General features: G+C 41.3%; 1 protein-coding gene across 1 annotated transcript in view; it reads right to left on the bottom strand.

The window, feature by feature from the left end:
- Positions 1-480: 480 nt before the first annotated feature.
- The window catches only part of ruvbl1 (RuvB-like AAA ATPase 1), a 50853-nt gene continuing 31095 nt past the window's right edge, over positions 481-20238 (bottom strand). The window contains 2 exon segments of the mRNA XM_052017512.1: positions 481-822; positions 6596-6687. Of these exon segments, the coding sequence (XP_051873472.1) occupies positions 663-822; positions 6596-6687 (252 nt within the window). The 3' untranslated portion in view covers positions 481-662.

Below are 20238 nucleotides of genomic sequence, written 5' to 3'. Positions count from 1 at the left end.
ATCCTTTCCCAGCATGGACCAGCAATTCTCACCTCCAATAATCGAACAAGCTATTCAAATATCCTCAAACACTGAGAATTCACAGCTCTGAAGGAAGAGTATTCCAAAGATTTACAACTCAGAATACACTTCTCCTTACCCGAATCTTGTGACTGAACCCTTATCCCAAATCAATGCTATCTATTTCTAGAAACCTCCACCACAGGAAACAGCCTTACACCATCTAGCATCAGACTCCACAAGAATCACATGCTTCAATGAGATAAAACTTACTATTTTTAGATCTGCACCCATCTCTAATTTTGCTCTGCATTCCCCAGGAGGACCCACCCCCACACCCTGTTTGAAAATATAAACTGCAACAATGGTTAAGAGAGAATGGCTCTTTCTTTTTCCCATGGTACTACACACACCACCTATTCTTACAAAGCCCTCTGAATGAAAAGAAACAAATTAGCTGTAAGAAAGGACCCTCGGAAGACTGTTTCAAAAAAAATATTTTATTTAACAAACAAATAATTTCCATTTTGACAAACTCATTTCTACTGCTACCCTTCCTCCTTTCTGCAAGCTCTGATGACCTCATTGGGCATTTCCATCGGTTTGTTTTTTTGGATTGCCAACAGTTACCATCTTGGTTCATTGGCCCATTCACACACTTCTCACTTCATGTACTTTTCTTGGTGCTCAGCAAGAACTTTAGCAGATGACTTGGCATCATAGAACAGTTCATTGATTTCCTCCACGTGTTCCTTCTCGATGGCTTCTTTCCCATTGATCTTTGCCAGTAGGTTTGCAGGGGTGAGGAGTTGCACAGAATACCTGTGACACAAACCCACAAATATTAACATCAATACACCACAAGCTGTTCATCTCAGCTGCACAGAAGAAATTCAGCAGTGAAAGTATTGGGCCAAAATCATGGAATCTCAGTAGCTGAAAGGCAAGATCCATAGCTACTGACCTAGCTATAACTTATTGATAGGTATATCACTTGCTCTTCATTGGGCACTACTATTCACATGCCTCAATGGACCACCCTTCATTCCCCCATTATTGGATCATAAAGCATCACAGATGGAAGCTTGTTCACCCCATTGGATCTGTGCCAGCTCTTTCAGGAAGAAAACTGGTTAGTCCCACACCACAGCACATCCCTCATTTCCTATCACATCTCTGAACATGCAAAATTCTTTTGATTTCAATCTGGAACGTACTCAGGGACTGTGCATCCACAGTCCTTTTAGATACAGAATTCTAAAGATTCACATTGTAAAGACATTTCTTCTTGTATCCATCCTGAATGGCCCCTTATTCAGACTGTTATCCCAAATTTTAGATATCCCAGTCAAGGGAAATATCATCCCTGCATTGACCCAGTCATGCCCCTTATGATTTTGTACACTTCAACGTGATCACATCCCATTCTACTCAACTCTAGATGGTTTAGACCCAATCAGCTTAATCTTTCAATCACGCCCCTTCCCCAGCCCCTTGTCACACTTCTTTGATCATAACTGAATCCTTCCTTGGGTAGGGAGATCACTTGTGGTCCATCAGCACCCTGTATAATTTCAGTAAGGTGTCTTTACTCTTGTACTCCAAGCCTTTTGCAATTAAAGGCAACATTTCATTTACCTTTCTAATTGCTCACTGTTACCTGCATGTTTAGTGATTTTTGTGTAGGGAGACCCTGGTCTTCCTGAACACCAGTACATTTTAATCCTTCATTTTATAAAAATTCTCTGCTTTTCTATTCTTTCTACCAAAGTAAACTTCACATTTTCCCCACATTATATTGCATCTGCCAAGTCCTTATCCATTTACTTAGTATAACCTCCTGAAGTTTCTCTGCATCCTCTCCCAACTCCATCGCCACCCAGCTTTGCATTATAAACATGCAGATACAACACTTGATCCCTTCATCCAAAAATAGGTTATGAACAGCTGGTGCTTCCGCACCTAATCTATGCACCACATATCAGTCATAGCCTCCCAAGACAAAATGACACATTTATTCTTACTTTGGTTTTCTGCTCGTTAACCAATCTTTAATACACATCAGTATTTCATCCCAATTCCACGTGCTCTAATTTTGTTTGCCAATCTTGTGTGGCATCTTGTCGATGATTTTCTGGAAGTGCAAGTGCACCACATCCACTTGTTTTATATCCTCTCAGTTGACAAGTTGGTTATACACAATTTCCCTTGCAGAAATCTAGTAATTTCTAAGGTAGGGACATGTTCGGCACAGCTTTGTGGGCCGAAGGGCCTGAATTGTGCTGTAGGTTTTTTATGTTTCTGTTTCTAAATCCATGTCAACTCTGTCCAACATTAAATTTCCAATTACCCTGTTACAACTTCCCAAATAATTAATTCCAACATTTTCCTACCACTGATATCATGTTAACTGGACTGCAGGTTCCCCTTTCCTTTGGTCCTCCTCACTTTAGAATAGTGGGGTTACATTTATTAAAGTCTATGGAATTATAGAAGATGACGTCGTACATTCACCACCTCCATCTCTTTCTAAACCTTGGGACGCTGGGCATCAGGTCCTGCAGATTTATCAACTTTCGGTACCATTAATTTCTCTAATAGTTTTCTTTATTTAAATAAGTGCTAAATCTTTTCAGCTCCTCATCTATTTCAGCTCTCCACTATTTCTGGGAGGTTTTGTGTCTACTTCCTTATTATGATTTCTCTTGTCCCAAATTGATCAGAGACCCACATTAATTTTGCTAATCATCTGTTTTTTTCCCCAAAAGAATGGGTGTATAGAAGCTTTTACAATCTGTTTTTATGTGCCCAATTAGATTACTCTCAGATCCCATTTTCCCTTTACTTTGATCTAACACCATCCTTAACTTTTCATTACTCACGTTTCTTGTTGGGTTTTTGTCTTGAATTTTACTTGTAACCTATTATTAATTCTTTGCATGTTATCCACCGCTTGTTTACTGTGATACCATTTAATACATTTTCGTGATCTATGATAACTCATCTCATTCTGTTGTTTGCTTTGTTTACATTTAAGACCGTAATCTTAAAATAACTTTCAATCTTTCTCTAAAAGTTCTATATTATGATCACTCTTTCCTAAAGGCCCCTTCACTTCAGGGATATTAAATACGCCTTTGTCATTGCATTATGCTAGACCTTAAAAAAAAGTTGTTTACATTCCACAAAGTCAGCTTCCATGCTATTACAACTAATTTAGTTTTCCCAGTACACGTGTAGATCAAGTCTCCCATGATTATTGCAGTACAAACCAGGAGATTCGATGTGCATATAACATGTCCTACATTGCCACTTTACTTTGGGGGGCTATATTTAACACCCAAAATGTTTTCTGCCCTTTATAGTTTTGTAGCTCCCCCTACACCAAGTTTACTTCTCGACCTTCTGAGCTAAGATCCATTCTATTAATCCTCACATTTATTATCAGAGCATTAGGAGAAAATAAAATGAGTTTAGACGAAAGAAAGGTAAAACATTACGCTGAATCGGACGACAGCGCCAAGAATTATCCACAGGTTAGTGGATATAAATATTTGGTGTTTGGGTTAGGCTTGAATTAGAATATAGAACATTACAGCACGGTACAGGACCTTCGGCCCACAATGTTGTGCCCATATTTTATCCTACTCCAAGAAGTATTTAACCCTTCCCTCCCAAAAAGCCCTCCATTTCTCTATCATTCATGTGCCTAAGAGGCTCTTAAATGTCTCTAACGTATCTGTCGGCAGTGTGTTCCACGCACCCACCACTCTGTAAAAACTTGCGTCTTACATCCCCCTATACCTTCCTCCAATCACTTTAAAATTATGCCCCCTCATGTGAGCCATTTTCACCCTGGGAAAAAGTCTCTGACTGTCCACTCGATCTATGCCTCTTATCATCTTGTACACTTCTATCAAGTCACCTCTCATCCTCCTTCGTTCCAAAGAGAAAAGCTCCAGCTCGCTCAACCCAAGACATGCTCTCCAATCCAGGCAACATACTGGTAAATCTCCTCTGCACCCTCTCTAAAGCTTCCACATCCTTCCTATGATGAGGCGATCAGAACTGAACACAATACTCCAAGTGTGGTCTAACCAGAGTTTTATAGAGCTGCAACATTACCTCACGGCTCTCAAACTCAATACTCCAACTAATGAAGGCCAACACACCATATGCCTTCTTAACAACCCTATCGACCTGCACAGCAACCTTGAGGGATCTATGGACATGGACCCCAAGATCCCCCTGTTCCTCCATACTGCTAAGAGCCTTGCCATTAACCTTGTATTCTGCCTTCAAATTCGATCTTCCAAAGTGTATCACTTCACTTTTCTGGGTTGAACTCCATCTGCCACTTCTCCACATCCTATTGTAACCTACAGCAACTTTCTACACTATCCATAACACCACCAACCTTCATCTCATCTGCAAACTTACTAACCCACCCTTCCACATCCTCATCCAAGTAATTTATAAAAATAAAATCACAGAGCAGGGGTCCCAGAACAGATCCCTGCGGAATACCACTGGTCACTGACCTCCAGGCAGAATACTCTCCATCTATAACCACCCACTGTCTTCTATGGGTGAGCCAATTCTGAATCACAAGATTTATAGCCTATGTTAGGATACTGGAAGGATGATGGACCAGTTTAAACTTTCTGGTTTAAGATTTTCCTTCGCAAACAACACACAAAGGCACTGAAGGAACTCAGGAGGTCAGACAGCATCTATGGAGGGAAGTGGGACAGTTGACAGTTCACAGTTCAGGTCAAGACCCTTCACTAGATTTGGGCCCAGACTGATGAAGGGTCTAGACCCGAAACGTTGACTGTCCATTGCCCTTCATAGATGCTGCCTGATCCCAAGTTCCTCTGGTGCCTTTGTGCGTTGGTCCAGATTTCCAGCATCTGCAGTCTCTTGTGTCTAAGATTTTCCTTTCTTGTTCAGTCTTTTGAGTTAAAGGGGATTGACTGCTCAAAATGCAAACAGATCTCTTCTAAACGTGCACCTGAAATAATTGTGAGGGTCCCACCAACTGGTGGTAGGAATTCCAATGAATGAGTAGCTGGTTTGCAGCCAATGAAAACCCATTTAAAGATTCTGTTCCCTTTAAACACGAATGGTGGGATTGGAGCAACAAAAGAGAAATGCTGTTCGCAATCCCAAAGGCAAACTTGTTTCTCTTGTTTGCAGCAAGGAAATAAAACTGGGACCAAAATATAAAAAGGACACGATAATAAAGGAGGATGTTGAAAGAGACCTGGGAGTTCTGAGAAAATTGACACTTGCATCCAATCAAATCAATAGAAGGTTGTACTAGACATTCTCTCTTCTCCCCCCTCCCATTGGGCAGAAGATACCACCAGGCTCAAGGACAGCTTCTATCCCACTGTTATGAGACTATTGAATAGCTCCATCATATGATGAGATGGACTCTGACCTCACAATCTACCTCGTTATGGACTTGTACCTTACTGTCTACCTGCACTGCATTTTCTCTGTAACTGTAACACTTTATTCTGCATTCTGTTATTGCTTTTCCCTTGTACTACCTCGATACACTGATGTAATGAAATGATCTTTGTGGATGGCATGCACATGTGATAATAATAAACTAATTTAGTCGAAGCAGGATGAATAAAGTGAGAGGGAGTTGTGAGTATACTGTATGGTGTCCTGGTTAGTGCACTGGTCTCACGGCAGAAACAACACTTGCACAGTGAGAGTGACCAGTCTCCTGACAGAGTGGTGAAAGTGAAAACAAACAGATACTGTGACAGGTTGGGTGGGATGAGGCAGGACATCTGCATGGTTGGGATCCACAATTATCTTGTGATGTTAACTTTGGGCAATTCCTCCCGGGATCAAAATGCCTCCCGTTACTCACTTTTCAGACTGTCCTATGAAGAAAAGCAATGGTGGTGATGTAGATGAGGAATCAGAAGTTTGTGAGCGAGTCTTAACTTCCCTTCCCACCCCATCTGTCTCTCACACACACACACCTCAGGGTGGTACATATGATGCAAAAGGTAATTAAGAAACTACCTCTGTCAGCATGTAAAAAGACAGCATTGAAAGTGTGCTGACCTTTGAACTCCTTGGATATATCTACTGAACAGCTTTTATTTTGTGCTCTGCACTTGTGCAAAAATATCACCATTATAAACCTTCAGACAAGAACTTTGGATTACTGATGTCTGTGCCAGTTACAGCACACAAGGTTTCATTAGCTGCCTTTGTTTTTAAAGATTTTTTAAAAAAAAGAAACAGAAACCTTTTGTGTCTAATCCCACGGGCCCCTACCTATAGCACCATTCATCTTCCTGTGACAAGCTGAAACCAATAGCTATTACTGAAACTGTTATTTTACAGCGTTGGCTAAAATTAAATACCGCCAGTGAAGAGTGTTTGGCTGCAGCTAAAGAGGATGATTTAAAACCCTTGTCTCGGCCGCCTGAAAGCGCCAGCATTGGGAGAGCAGCAAATCATTCCTGCTCACTGGGGTCAGAAGAGGGAAAAAAAACAAATGACACTATCCAGGTCTGGACAAGAGCCATTATTCCTCAACAAAGCAGCAGTGGGTACTCACCTCAGGGTTGTCTTTGTGCCGATTTCCCCCAAGTGAAGCAAAGCGTCTTCAGTGATGCTGATGCCTTCAATCTGTGCACGAATCTTGATTATCTGCCGAAAGAAAGTGGGAGAGTAAGGAAATATGGAAACAGCAGATCCTTTAAGTGTCAGTGCAATTGATCTTCCTGTCAGCATAAATTAATGCCCCATTCACTATCAAATAATTATTCAGCCCAAAGGCTCATTTACTTTTGGGCTGCAGATAGCAGAGAGGGACATTTACATTAAAAATATATTTGCTCTGTTTTATAACAATTTATACAGCACTCAGTGTAGCAAAATGCCCCAGTTGCTTCTCAAATGAAGATTGACACCAACCCAAAAAAAAATAGGGAGAGTTAGTGAGAATGTGGGGAGAATAAAATGTGATTAGTGTAAATGGGTGCTTAACAGTTGGCAGACACCCATGAGCTGACGGGCCTGGTTTGCATGGTGCATCACTGTATGACATTGGTTTAAGGACAGTGTTGCAAAAATACAAAAATAGAAGTGGCAGGAAAGTTAAGAGAAAGAATTCCAGAATTTAGGGTGCAGGTACTAAACATATGACTGATGTTGGAGTGGTTAAATTCAGGGATCATCAAAATTTTGCAATAGAACATGTGTCTTGTTGTATTCAGTCATGTATTTAGCCAGCACGAGATTGTTTAAATGGTTTTACGAGTCTAAATGTTTCTCATTAAAAACAGATCCGAGTTTAGATTTTGTGCCACCTTTGATGTTCTGGATACAGCTTCCATGTCTTCTGGCTGTCCCATAACACAGTATCCATGTGTGAAGTATTCTCAAAAGTTTATGTTCCACAGTAGTGTAGCGGTTAGCGTAACGCTTTACAGCACCAGCGACCCGGGTTCAATCCCCGCCGCTGTCTGTAAGGAGTTTGTATGTTCTCCCCGTGTCTGCGTGGGTTTGCTCCGGGTGCTCTGGTTTCCTCCCACATTCCAAAGACGTACAGGTTAGGAAGTTGTGGGCATGCTATGTTGGTGCCGGAAGCGTGGCGACACTTGTGGGCTGCCCCCCAGAACACTCTACGCAAAAGATGCATTTCACTGTGTTTTGATGTACATGTGACTAATAAATATCTTATGTGAATAAGCTACTTGGTGATGGATGAGGCACAAACACAAGTTCCCAGCCCCCCCCCACCCCAAAGTCATTTCTGTTTCACAGGTTGCAATCTAACTCTTGAATTATAGAAATTAAGGCAGCTATTTGGCCCATCAAACAAAAGTCATTTAGGCTATCCCCACTTGTTATAGTCCAGTAAATTATGGTTCTGCTCTAAATGAAGACTTTTGTCTTCAAACTGTTTCACAACCAAAGATTGGTTTTGTGTTGTATTCTGATTCTATAATCTGCCCAATGAATTCATTTTCTCCCCCACCTATGGAGCTATCCAATTAGTCCTACACTCCTTTCCAAAACCCCTGCAATTTTTTCTCCTTCAAGTACGTGTCCAAATTCCTTCTCAGTGCGACTACCGAATCTGTAGTCTTCCATGCTCTCAGGAATTGCATACTAAATCTTAGTTACTCAAGGGTTATACAGAAATATTTGTGCTGCCTTTGATCCTATTGCCTAACACCTCAAGTCTTTGCCCTCTGGTTATTGACCCTGAAGCATTTGAAGGAGTTTCTTTTTATCTAGGTGAAAGCAGCCCAATTCCATCCAGAACAAGAAGCACTTTCCCTAGAAATGCATTTCTTAAGTCTGGGACTTGACTGCCTCTTCAGAGCAGGCCAATTCTGTTGTTGCACAGGACTGATCAATTCTCCCTTTTCATGCATTTAATCACAAAGCTCACTGGTGAACTAGGAGATCCTGGTCCATTTTCACTCTTTCCTTGCACTCTGGAGAGATTACTAATTGGCTTATGAACAGACACTTCCAATTTTCAGTCATGTCCACAATACAACTCATGTCACGTGATCTTCTGAAGTGCTAATGGTGGCTGACAAAATTAGCATGGACCCCTTCACCCTCTTTTCCCCTCCCTCTCCATTTGCCCATCATCCCACACAATCTTCCCATTGGTTCTCCTTCCCTTTATTCCATAGTCCACTGTCCTCTCCTATCAGATTCCATCTCCTTTTGCCCTTTGTCACTTCTATCCATCACCTCCCAGCTTCTTACATCATTCCCACTCCCCTCTCCCTCACCTGGATCCACCCATCACTTGCCAGCTCTTGCCACACACCTTCCCTCCACACTTATATATTGGCTATCTCCCCTTTCTTTCCAGTTTTTATGAAGGGTCTCGACCTGAAATGTCAACTGTCCATTTCCTTCTACAAGAGCTGCCTGATCCACTGAGTTCCTCCAGCTTTTTGCATATTGCTCCAGATTTCCAGCATCTGCAGTCTCCTGTGTATTCATGAATCCCTTTGTGTTATGTATAATGCCAAGCATAGGTTTCCACCCATGCTCAGTATACAGATGTTAGGAGTAGACATTGCAGGGCTACTGCAGCAGTTCATTGCCCCTTAACAACTCATTATGACAGAGATAAAGCCTCAAGTACACCATGCAATTTTCATCCATTCTCCAGATTATGGATGACAGCAGCTTTGGTCTAGATTATGTGATTACCATCTGCCTTCAGCACATTCAAAAGTAACAACATTACTTGCAATATAGAGTCTGACAGTCATACAGCACAGAAACAGGCCCTTCAGCCCAAATGGTCCATGCTGACCAAGATGCCCATTTAAGCTAGTCCCCTTTGCCAACATTTGGTCCATATCCCTCGAAACCTTTCCTGTCCCTGTACCTGTCCAAGTGTCTTTTAATTGTTATTGTACCTGCCTCAACCATTTCCTCTGACAGCTCATTCCATATACGCACCACCCTCTATGTGAAGAGACCTCTCAGGTCCCTTTTAAATCTTTCCCCCTCACTTATGCCCTCTAGTTTTTGATTCCCTTTCCCTGGGAAAAAGACTCTGCATTCACCCTTTCTAGACTCATGATTTTATGCACTTCTATAAGATCACCCTTCATTCTCCTACACGCCAAGGAATAAAATCCTAGCCTGCCTAACTTCTCCCTATAACTCAGGCCCTCATTATGTCAAACAATTGGAAGTCCTAAGTGTTCATGTGCAGATTTGAGAAAAACTCAGGGTTTAAAGACAAGACATTGCTCCTTGAATTCCTCCTGACTGATGTTTATTCCTCTACTAATATCATACCAGAGTTGTGGACACAGCTCAGCACATTGTGGAAACCAGCCTACCCTCTGTGAATGCCTACACTTCTCACTGCCTTGGTAAAGCAGCCAACATAATTAAAGACCTCACCCACCCCAAACATTCTCTCTTCTCCCTCTCCCATTGGGCAGACGATACAAAAGCCTGAAAGCATGTACCACCAGGCTGAATGACAGCTTCTATCCTGCTGATAAGACTATTGAATGGTCCCCTTGAAAAATAAGATCAGCTCTTGACCTCTCAATCTACCTCGTCATGGCCTTGCACTTTACTGTCTGCCTCCACCGCACTTTCTCTGCAACTGTAACACTTTATTCTGCATTGTTATTGTTTTTCCCCTTGTACTACCTCGACGTACTGATGTGATGAAATGATCTGTTTTGCATGCCATCCATACAAAGTTTTTCACTGTACCTCAGTACGTGACAATAATAAACCAATTTACTAAAAGAAAATCAGTCTGGTCATTACCCCTTGCACCAATTAGCTGCCACTTTTTTTACATTATAACAGTGACAACATTTCAAAAGTAATTCATTAGTACAAAATGCTTTGGGATGTTGAAAGGAACATAAATGAATGTCTAATAACTACAGTTGTTTCAACTTTCAGGGATAGATTTACTGCATGGATTTATGTCTCCAGAGCTTTGCATATGACTTTCTGAAGTACAAACAGTGTCTCTCAACACAAGTAGCAAGGATTCCCTGGCGTAGAGTTAAACAATATTGACTTAATGCACTTGTTCCTGCATATGCCAGCTAATCCGTCACCGACCGACATGTGATTTACACCAACTCTTTGCTGGAACACAGTACGATGACCTTTGATATAATACACATCACTTATAGTCTCATCACTAACAGATAAATCACATAAACACATTGATTCTATAAGCGAATTTATTGTATCATTCCCAAAGACAGACTTACATAGAACAGCCTCTTGTAATCCAGCTCCCCTGACACACCACTCTACATTTAGCTCCAAAGTCACAGCCTAATTCTTTGTAACTGAGTATCTGTGATCTACTGGTGACATGCTTCTACAGACTGGCTCATCTAGCCACACAAAAATACTGGATTGCATGTAGTATTAACTCTAATGCTCACTTAACAAGATTTCCTAAATAGGAGATAACCCTTAAAAATTATATGAGTATCAAATCTGTTGTACTAACTCTCCATGCTAAATTTTTCTGCACTTCTCCCAACCTTCTTCACAAAAGCTGGCAGATTATTCTACCAGGGAAGGCAAAATTTGATGTAGATTCGCATGTATTTACCCATGGGGTTCACTGCTCACTAGAACAAGAATTCCAATCTATTTCCTTAGAAACAGAAAGCAAAAGCTGTCATGGCTACAATCAGCTGAAACAACACAAATAAGACTAAGTCACCCACCAACACTGCATTGCAGATAGCCATCGCAAAAATACAATCTAACCAAAACAGACCAATATACTGAAGTCATACATTGACAAAAGAGAAAGAAAAATGGTCTGATTCAATTTCCTGATGAGTAAATTAAAATCTGGCAATTACTTGCTACACTGATGTGCTCCCATCATGTACACAATATATGAGTAAAGTCAACCATTAGAACAGTACAGCACAGGGACAGGCCCTTTGGCCCACATCTGTGCTGACCATAATGCCAAGTCAAACCACACATCTGCCTGCACATGGTCCATATCCCTCCATTCCCTTCCTGTTCATGTGTTTATCTAAATGTCTCTTAATTGTTGCTATTGTAACTGTTTCCACCACCTCCCTTAGCAGTGCATTCCAGGCAACCACCACACTCGTGTAAAACACTTGACCCAGACCCCCTTTAAGTGTCTCCTCCCCCCTCCCCCCCCTCACTTTAAACCTATGCCTCTAGTTTGAGACTCCCCTACCCTGGGAAAAAGCCACCCACTATCTACCCTGTTTATGCCTCTCAATTTCTACAGTTTGATCAGGTCATCTCCCAGCCTCCAACACTCAAGAGAAAACAATCCAAGTTTATCCAATCTCTCCTTATAGAGAATCCAGGCAACATCCTGGTAAACCTCTTCTACACCACCTCCAAAGCCTCCACATTCTTCCTACAACCAGAACTGCACACAATGCTCCAAAATGCGGCTTAACCAAAGTTTTGTACAACTGCAACATGACTTCAATTTTTATACTCAATGCTGCGATCCATGAAGGTAAGCATGCCATGCCTTTGTTACCACCCTGTGTGTGCAGCCACTTTCAGGGAGCTATCGGCTTGCACCCCAACATCCCTCTGAACATCAATGCTCCCAAGGGTCCTGCCATTTACTGTATACTTTCTACTTAAATTTGACCTCCCAAAGTACAACACCTCACTTGTCTGGATTAAACTCTGGACCCTTGGGAGCATCGCCACCATTTCCAATTGGTCTATATCCGGCTGAATGCTTTGACGTCCTTTCTCACTACCCACAACTCTGCCAATGTCTGCGTTTTCTGTAAACTTACATTTTGCAGCCCACCTACATTTATCTACAAAATCACAAGCAGAGGTTCCAGCACTAATCCTTGCAGAACACCACTGGTCACAGACCTCCAGTCAGAATATCAGCAGTCTACCATTACTGTCTTCTATGGCCGAGCCAATTTTGAATTCCATTTACCAAATCTCCATGGATTCCAAGTGTCTTAATCTTCTGAATCAGCCTGCCATCACTGACCTTGTTAAAAGTTTTAGTGAAGTCCATGTATACAACATCCACTGCCCCACCCTCAATCATCTTCATCACCTCCTCAATCAAGTTTGTAAGACATGATCTCCTCCACAAAAAGCCATGCTGAATGTCCCTAGCAAGTCTACATTTCCAAATGAGAGTAGATCCTATGCCTAAGAACCTTCTCCAATAATTTCCCTGCCACTGATGCAAGGCTCACTGGCCTATAATTTCCTGGTTTGTCTCTAGTGCACTTCTTGAAGTTGAACTGTAGCAAACAGGCCAGGAAGGATTCAGGCTCAATCCTCTGGCTGACCTTGAAAAACACTGATACTGGAGCTCAGCAGGCCAAGCAGAATCTAGGGCCTGCTGAGTTTCTCCAGCATAGTGTTTTTCATCTAGATTCCAGCATCTGCAGTCATTTGCTTCTCTGGTTGACCTTTGTTGCAGTGATCCTTAAATGTCCCTGGAACTGGGACACCAGACAGCCATTCTTCCCAATATTGGAAAGTACACAGCATAACAAATCAGGCTTGGGCACAGCAATGTTCCTGGTCAAATAGCTTACCAATATTTTCACGTGGATCTGGATAAACTCTCGTAAAGATGAGGATGCTGAGGAACACAGATGTGTATTGAATTATACTAGAGTGAGGAGACAGCATCAGGAAAGGGTGAGAATGTGGAACAAGAATGGAAGCAACTACTCTAAGTAGTTGTAAGTATACAGTCTCCCAAACAAGTATAGATTGCGCGAGAGCTAGTGACAATCCAGTCAATCTTTAATCAATACCAGTGGTTTACAGGGCAGTGAACAGCTGACTTGTCAAGTGCTTTTAGGGCAGGATTTTGATGATTCCAGTTAACCAGATCCCTAGATAAGATTACTGTCTGGCAACACTTACTATTAGTAGAACCTCTTCTGGAATATGTTTCTTGGAGTTATGTAATGAAAATGGGCATGTAAGCTCCCTGATTTAGTGCAAGATATGTAACAGTGCCCCAGCATTTCTGTGCAGTTACTCTGAAAATTTCTGGCACAGACTTCCTTTATACTTTGCGAGATACAAGTGGCTAGTCAGGTTGAATACTCTTCCATGGATGATTGCAGCTCCAACAAAACTTTTAGGACAAATCAGTCACTTGATGAACATGCATCCATAACCCTAATCATTACTTCCTCCACCATGGGTGTATATTACAGCTGCAGTGTGCATCGTCTAGAAATGCACTGCATTAACTCAGCAAGGCATCTCTAAAAGTGCCACTCAGAGCCATAACCTCTAAGCTAGCTAGAAAGACGAGGGCAGTCAACAACTACATTCCCTTCCAAGTTGCACATCATTCTCGATTTGGAAGTATCGCTAATGTTTCATCATTACCGAATTAAAGTCCACTGTTGCAGTCCTAAACTCACCCTAACAGCATTGTGAGAATACCTTCACCACATGGGACAGAATGATAAAGATGGCTCTCAATCACTTTCTCAAGGACAATTACAAACGAGTGTTAAAGATTGGCCTTGCCACAACATCCCATGAAAGAAAGAATACACAATGTGTATCAGTTAGTGTAACGCTAGTACAGCACCAGAGACCCAGGTTCAATTCCAGCAGCTGTCTGTAAGGAGTTTGTATGCTCTCCCAGTGACTGCATGGGTTTCCACCCACATTCCAAAGACGCACAGGTTAGGAAGTTGTGGGCATGCTAGGTTGGCACTGGAAGCGTGGCGACACTTGCGGGCTGTCCTCAGAACATTCTACGCAAAAGATGCATTTCACCGTGCATTTTGATGTACAGGTGACTAATAAAGGCATCCTAAAAAGAATGTGTGTGGGGTGGAATAATCATTTGACTATAAAGTAGATTAAGAAATAAGAGACCAGATTTATACAATTTTGAAATAAAAAAGCCAAGGATGCTTGAAAAAAAATCAGGAAGCATCTTGTATTTGGCCATAGATTTTAAATTCTCTTTCATTTTTAAAATAAAGCTAAATGGGTGGCAAGCAAAGTAAGCTGTCTTTCAGATAGATCATGAAATGGAAGATAAATGATAGCTTAAGCTTTTCATTGAAATCAAGCAGTCACTTGTCTGCACTTTTTTTGCTGGTAATGTTGGTTAAATGTCTATATATAGGGTCCATATAATCTGCTACACTTTTCTAAACGACTAAATGTTGTTTATTGATTTAGTGATCGCCTTGCTACTTTCTTGTTTACAATGGTGCCAGAGTGAAAAATAACTGGCATTATATGAAACTCTTACTCCCAGACTTATCTCTCTGATACTACACATAGTATCATTATCCAGGAGGTTCTTATCACTTCTGCTGCTGATGCAGGGCTGCTGAATGATGCAGACCAGCTTTGTACCAGCTATTAATGGCCAGCATTTTTTGCAAGCCTTTGAATATTACAAAACTGCTAATATTGTTATGTGCTGTAACTAATTATTTCAGTTGCAAAAATATGCAAATATCAAATCTGGCATTCTTACCTTTTAAATGTTAAATACAAGTCCATTAGAAATTGTCATACCGTTTGTTTTGTCTTGATCAGGGAGGGAGGTTTAAGGTCATGGAACATTATTCATTTCAGGAATTCTGTGGTTGTCTTGGAAACTCAGATCAGTAACAGTATGGGTTAGAATAAATCTCCTTCACTCTCATGAGAAGTAGAGCACAGGTTAGATACAGAGTAATGCATCCTCTATATTGCATTAGAGCAGTTACAATGCAGGTCAGATGCAGAATAAACCTCCTTCTACACTGTTCCATCAAGTACTCCTCAGGAAAGAACAACACAGATTAGATACAGAGAACCTGGAAGAGAGTCAGGAGTCTGGTGTTGAGCAGGAGGTCAACATGGTCGATCCACTGGATCCAACTAAGTGTAATTGATATTCCAATGCTGTACCATGTGGGCAGGCAAAACAATTCAAGGATGTTAGGACCACTCCCTCTGTCCCTTCCTTATTTTTTCCTCCTCTTATCCCACCGGACCCCATCGCCCCTTCTTTCCCCTCACCCACCCTCTCCATTTGCCCATCACTCACATTCCTCCCACTGGTTCCCCTCATGACCTCCTTCCCTTTATTCCACAGTCCACTGTCCTCTCCTATCGGATTCCATCTCCTTCAGCCCTTTGTCACTTCCACCCATTACCTCCCAGCATTCCCACCCGCCCCTCCCCCCTCACATTTTATACTCTTTATCTCCCCTCTTTCTGGTCCTGATGATGGGTCTCGACCCAAGATGTCAACTTCCCTCCACAGATACTCCCTGACTCATTGAGTTCCTCCGGCGTTTTGTGTGCTGTTCCAGATTTTTCGCATCTGCAGTCGCGTGTCTCAAGGATGTTCAAAATGGAGAAGCAGCACACAGAAGCCCAGTGCAAACAGTAGAAGGATTGCTCCACTACCCACCTGTCCACACCAACACGTGCCTCCTGCCTCACCTGTTATAGAAACTGAGGGATCCTTGTTGACCTTGCTAGCTACCTCACAACCAGAGAGTGAAAATAAGCTGTTCTTGACCTCAAAGGACTGCCCAAGGAGATACAGAATAAAGTTCCCTCCATATGGTCCCACTAAACGCTCCGGATGTAGTCACAGAGTAAAGCTCACACCGCACAGTCAAAACAATGCATCTCAAGTTTAAATTCCCTTTACTCCAGTAGTGTGATAATTCTCCACACCCCAAAAAGGCAATATTATTTTTGCCAATATATCTTTAGGGTTGTCAGTTTTTAAACACAACTAGACTAACACCATGATAATGTCTTTAGAGCTGGTAGACAGAGTGACCCACATCCTATTTATGCCTTCTGCATGGTGTTCAATACATAGCTTCATCCAGTTCTGCTAGCCTTGTTTGCTTTCTTTTACTGATATTCACCTAATCAATAAAGCAAAGGAACCAAAGAGCGAGGATAGACTCTTCATAACAAATATTGGTTTATTATTGTCACAGGTACTGAAGTACAGTGAAAAACTTTGCTTTACATGCCATCCATACAGATCATTTCATCACATCAGCACATCAAGGTTGTACAAGGGAGAATTTAGATTTAAGAGCAGAATGATTATAATAGAAGTAATGAATAGATCTGCAGAGAGCAGCTTGCAATGAGTCACCACGCTCCGGTGCTGCACAATTCACAGGTTTCACTTAAGTTGTTCTTTTGGAACTACTGAACAGTTTGAAATAGCTTAAGAAAACAAAACTAAACATCTGAAATAAAGAAAGTCAATCCCATACACAAACACCACCCTGTGAGCTACTCAGCTTTTACCTAATACTACTGTTGAAATAATTTGGCACCTGTCGAGCCATATAGGGGCTCACAAAACAATTTCACAACAGGAATTTTAATGCTCTGGCAGGAATACTGGTGATGGGGAGAAATGGACAGGGTATAGTGCTGTCACTAAGCTTTCAGTAAAGAGTGAAGGTGGATATCTAAAATGCTCACATCATCCCTGCTTGAATACTGAAACACCCAGCAGTACAAACAGTATGGATTTTTCATTCCAAATATTGCCCGCTTTTGAAGGTTGCATTTTGAACCACACAGTGACAGGACTAAAGGCTTGTCATTATTGATGGGCTCAGTTTGACACCATTAATGATCCTACAGTATAAAAGTGATTTTTCCCTACACGTACAATGCTTCATTGGCTAGAAAATCTAACGAATCTGGGGCAGTAATTTATCCTTGGTCAAAAGGGCCAAACACACATTACGGGTCCTCCCCAGGTTACCATAGGGTTCCGTTCCTGTGAACCGCTTGTAAACCAAACAGTTCGCAAGCCGGAAATGCAGCCTCAAACCAAATTCCTACGTTGCAAAAGATGCCTGCAGCCCTGCAACAGCTGGCAAATCCATCCTGCCAGTCTCCCAAACACTCAATCATATCTGTACATAAGTCAGGCATTTGCAAGATGGAGACCTGATGTGTGGAACAACATGCAACCATCTTACGTTAAGTATTATTCCATAAATTATACAGAAATATAAATTAACATGTCATGCAAATCATGTAATTTATATTTGTCATGCTGCTGCAAAAAACTAATTTTCATGACATTTATACCCTGGGTACATATGCCCACGACAGTAAACTTGAACTTGGAAATATCCACAAAGACGGCTTCTTATTTTCATATTACACCAGTATTATGCTATACTTGCCAATTCCATGATACATTTGGTCCCATTGCAAAAATTAAAATCCCTTTACTGCCTCTTATTCTATGGCCCAAAGAATCAGGAGGTTATTCAGCCCTTCAAGTACATACAGTAATTCACTGAAACCAGCCCTAATCTGTGGTCCAACTATTCCCCATATAATTTAATCCCTTTGGTTAACAAAGATCTATCAAACTCAGGTTTAAAATTAATAATTGACTTTGCACCCATTGCCCTTAGGGGAAAAGAATTCCAAACTGCTTGCAGAACTATTTCATAATTTCCTCCAAAGGCCTGGCTCCAATGTTCAAACTGCCCATAATTCAGAGATTACCCACCCAGCAGAAATATTTGCCCATGCCACACTTCCTGTCAATTCCCTTTAACATCCTGAAAAATTCAAGAAAATCAACCAATAATCTTCTAAATATAAATGAATATACCCTAGTTTGTATAATTGCACCTTAGAGTTTAGCCTCTGAAGTCAGATGGCAAATCTATGCTGAACTTCCTCCAAGTGCAAAGTATCTTTCAAGGTATAGTTCCCAGAACTGCTCAGTTTTCAAGGTGTAACCTAAACAGGGTTCTCCAGCCCTTGCACTTCGACCTGAAAAAGGCAGTGCTCTCTCAGCATTTTTGATTATATTCTGTAGATAATTCACTAAGGGTGGTCAGAGGACATGGACCAGTAAGGCTCTTTGGTTCTCTGCTGCTTCCAGCTATTCACCATTTAGAAAGCACTGTTTTAACCTTGTTGAGTCCAAAACAATTTGTCTACATTGAAATCCACCCACCAGTTTTGCCTATTTGCATGATTTATTAATACTTTTGTCATTTAATAGTCACTTTTACACTTCCTACAATGCTGCCTATCTGCAGCAAATTTGGATATGTGGCTTCTTGTCTGATTCTCCAAGTCACATAAATAGAGTAAATAGTTGTAGCCTCTGTAAAGAGCCCCATGGGACCACAACAGACAAGCCTTGCTAATTTGGGAACCTGCCTAAATCCCTAATCTGCCCCCTGCTGCACAGCAAATTTCCTAGCCACATTAATCATTTACTTTCAATTCCGTAACAGACTCGGATGGGGGACATACCAAATGGCTTCTGGAAATTCACAAACAACGTTCGTAGACATTCATGAAAAGTCAAAGATAAAACTGCAGATGCTGGAAATCTGAATCAAAGAACAGAAAATGCTGGAAAACTCAGCAGGTCAGGCAGCATCTGTGGAAAGAGAAACAGTCTAAGTTTCGGGCCTATGACCCTTTGTCAGAACCAATTGACTTTTTCCTCTTTCCACAGATGTTGCCCAACCTGCTCAGTTTTCCCCCAACATTTTCTGGTTTTGATTCATAGATGTGCACTTGTTAGGCCCTTCAATAAAAATTCAGTCAGTGTTGTCAGGTGTGACCTGCCCCTTTTATGAATCCATGCCAGATCTCTCCAATCAGCTGAAAATTTATGACATCCAGTCACTCTACTTTTGATTACAGATTCTAATAATATCCCTATAACCGATAAAAAGCAAATCGTTCTATAATTCACTTGTTTCCCTGTAACCTTCCTTACACAGTGGTTTAAAGTGCAATTTCCCAATCTAAGAGAAATGCTTTCAGAATTGAGAAGATTAGGCCATCAGCAATGCTTTCCCAGACTTTTTAAAATCCTGGGATAGAAACTACTTGGTCCAGAGGATGCTACCTTTCTCCCCAAGGCTCAAAACCCGCTGTTGTCTTCAATTCTTTCTTAATATGTATGGCTATCAGAGTTCTGCTATAATACATCCCTCTCACACAATGTTTTACTCCCTCTCTTGCTCCATGCTTAGGTAACTTCTACTTTACACTGTCATCACACACACTAGACCTTCCCATCTGTTTTTATAGTACTTTCATTACTTTAGAGCTTTTAAATCACCAATATTCTCAAAACTTTAGACACAAAAGATTGGTAAATTACATACATAAAACAGTTGGACAGAGGAGAATGTGTGGTCAGCAGTAGGCAGCTGAGTGGGACATAATGAAACAGATCAGTAGATCAGTCATGTGCTGGGATACAGGTTGGGAGACCGAGATGGGGGCTAAGAGTAGAAGCTAAATGAAAAGATAGAAAGTGGGGTACAGTGATTATTATGAAAACCCATACCATTTAAAGGATAACAAGCTTTACTGATTTAAATTAATTCATACAAAAAGTTCCACGGTACAATTCTGAACAGTAAGAGAGCTTTCCTGGCTAGTACAGCTGTTTCAAGTGAAAATATCTTACAATACATGTTTCAATGAAATTGGTACCCATCTAAACTTGAGTGCAGTGGCCCATCCAAATCAAAGCTCCTAGGATAACCCTCATGTCCCAGGAGCAGATCTTGTGACTTTTATGAAAAGGTGAATAGGTTTGAGTTGAGGGACACTGGATTGGACTGAGAAGTAGGGATGAACATCAACTACAACCTTACTGAAGAGTAATGCAGAGTCAAGCTGCCTCTTCTCTATCTTTGG

This window comes from Pristis pectinata, chromosome 6 (genome assembly GCF_009764475.1).
Source record: "Pristis pectinata isolate sPriPec2 chromosome 6, sPriPec2.1.pri, whole genome shotgun sequence".
NCBI classification, from domain to species: domain Eukaryota; kingdom Metazoa; phylum Chordata; class Chondrichthyes; order Rhinopristiformes; family Pristidae; genus Pristis; species Pristis pectinata.
This window is presented reverse-complemented; position numbering and strand designations above follow the sequence as displayed.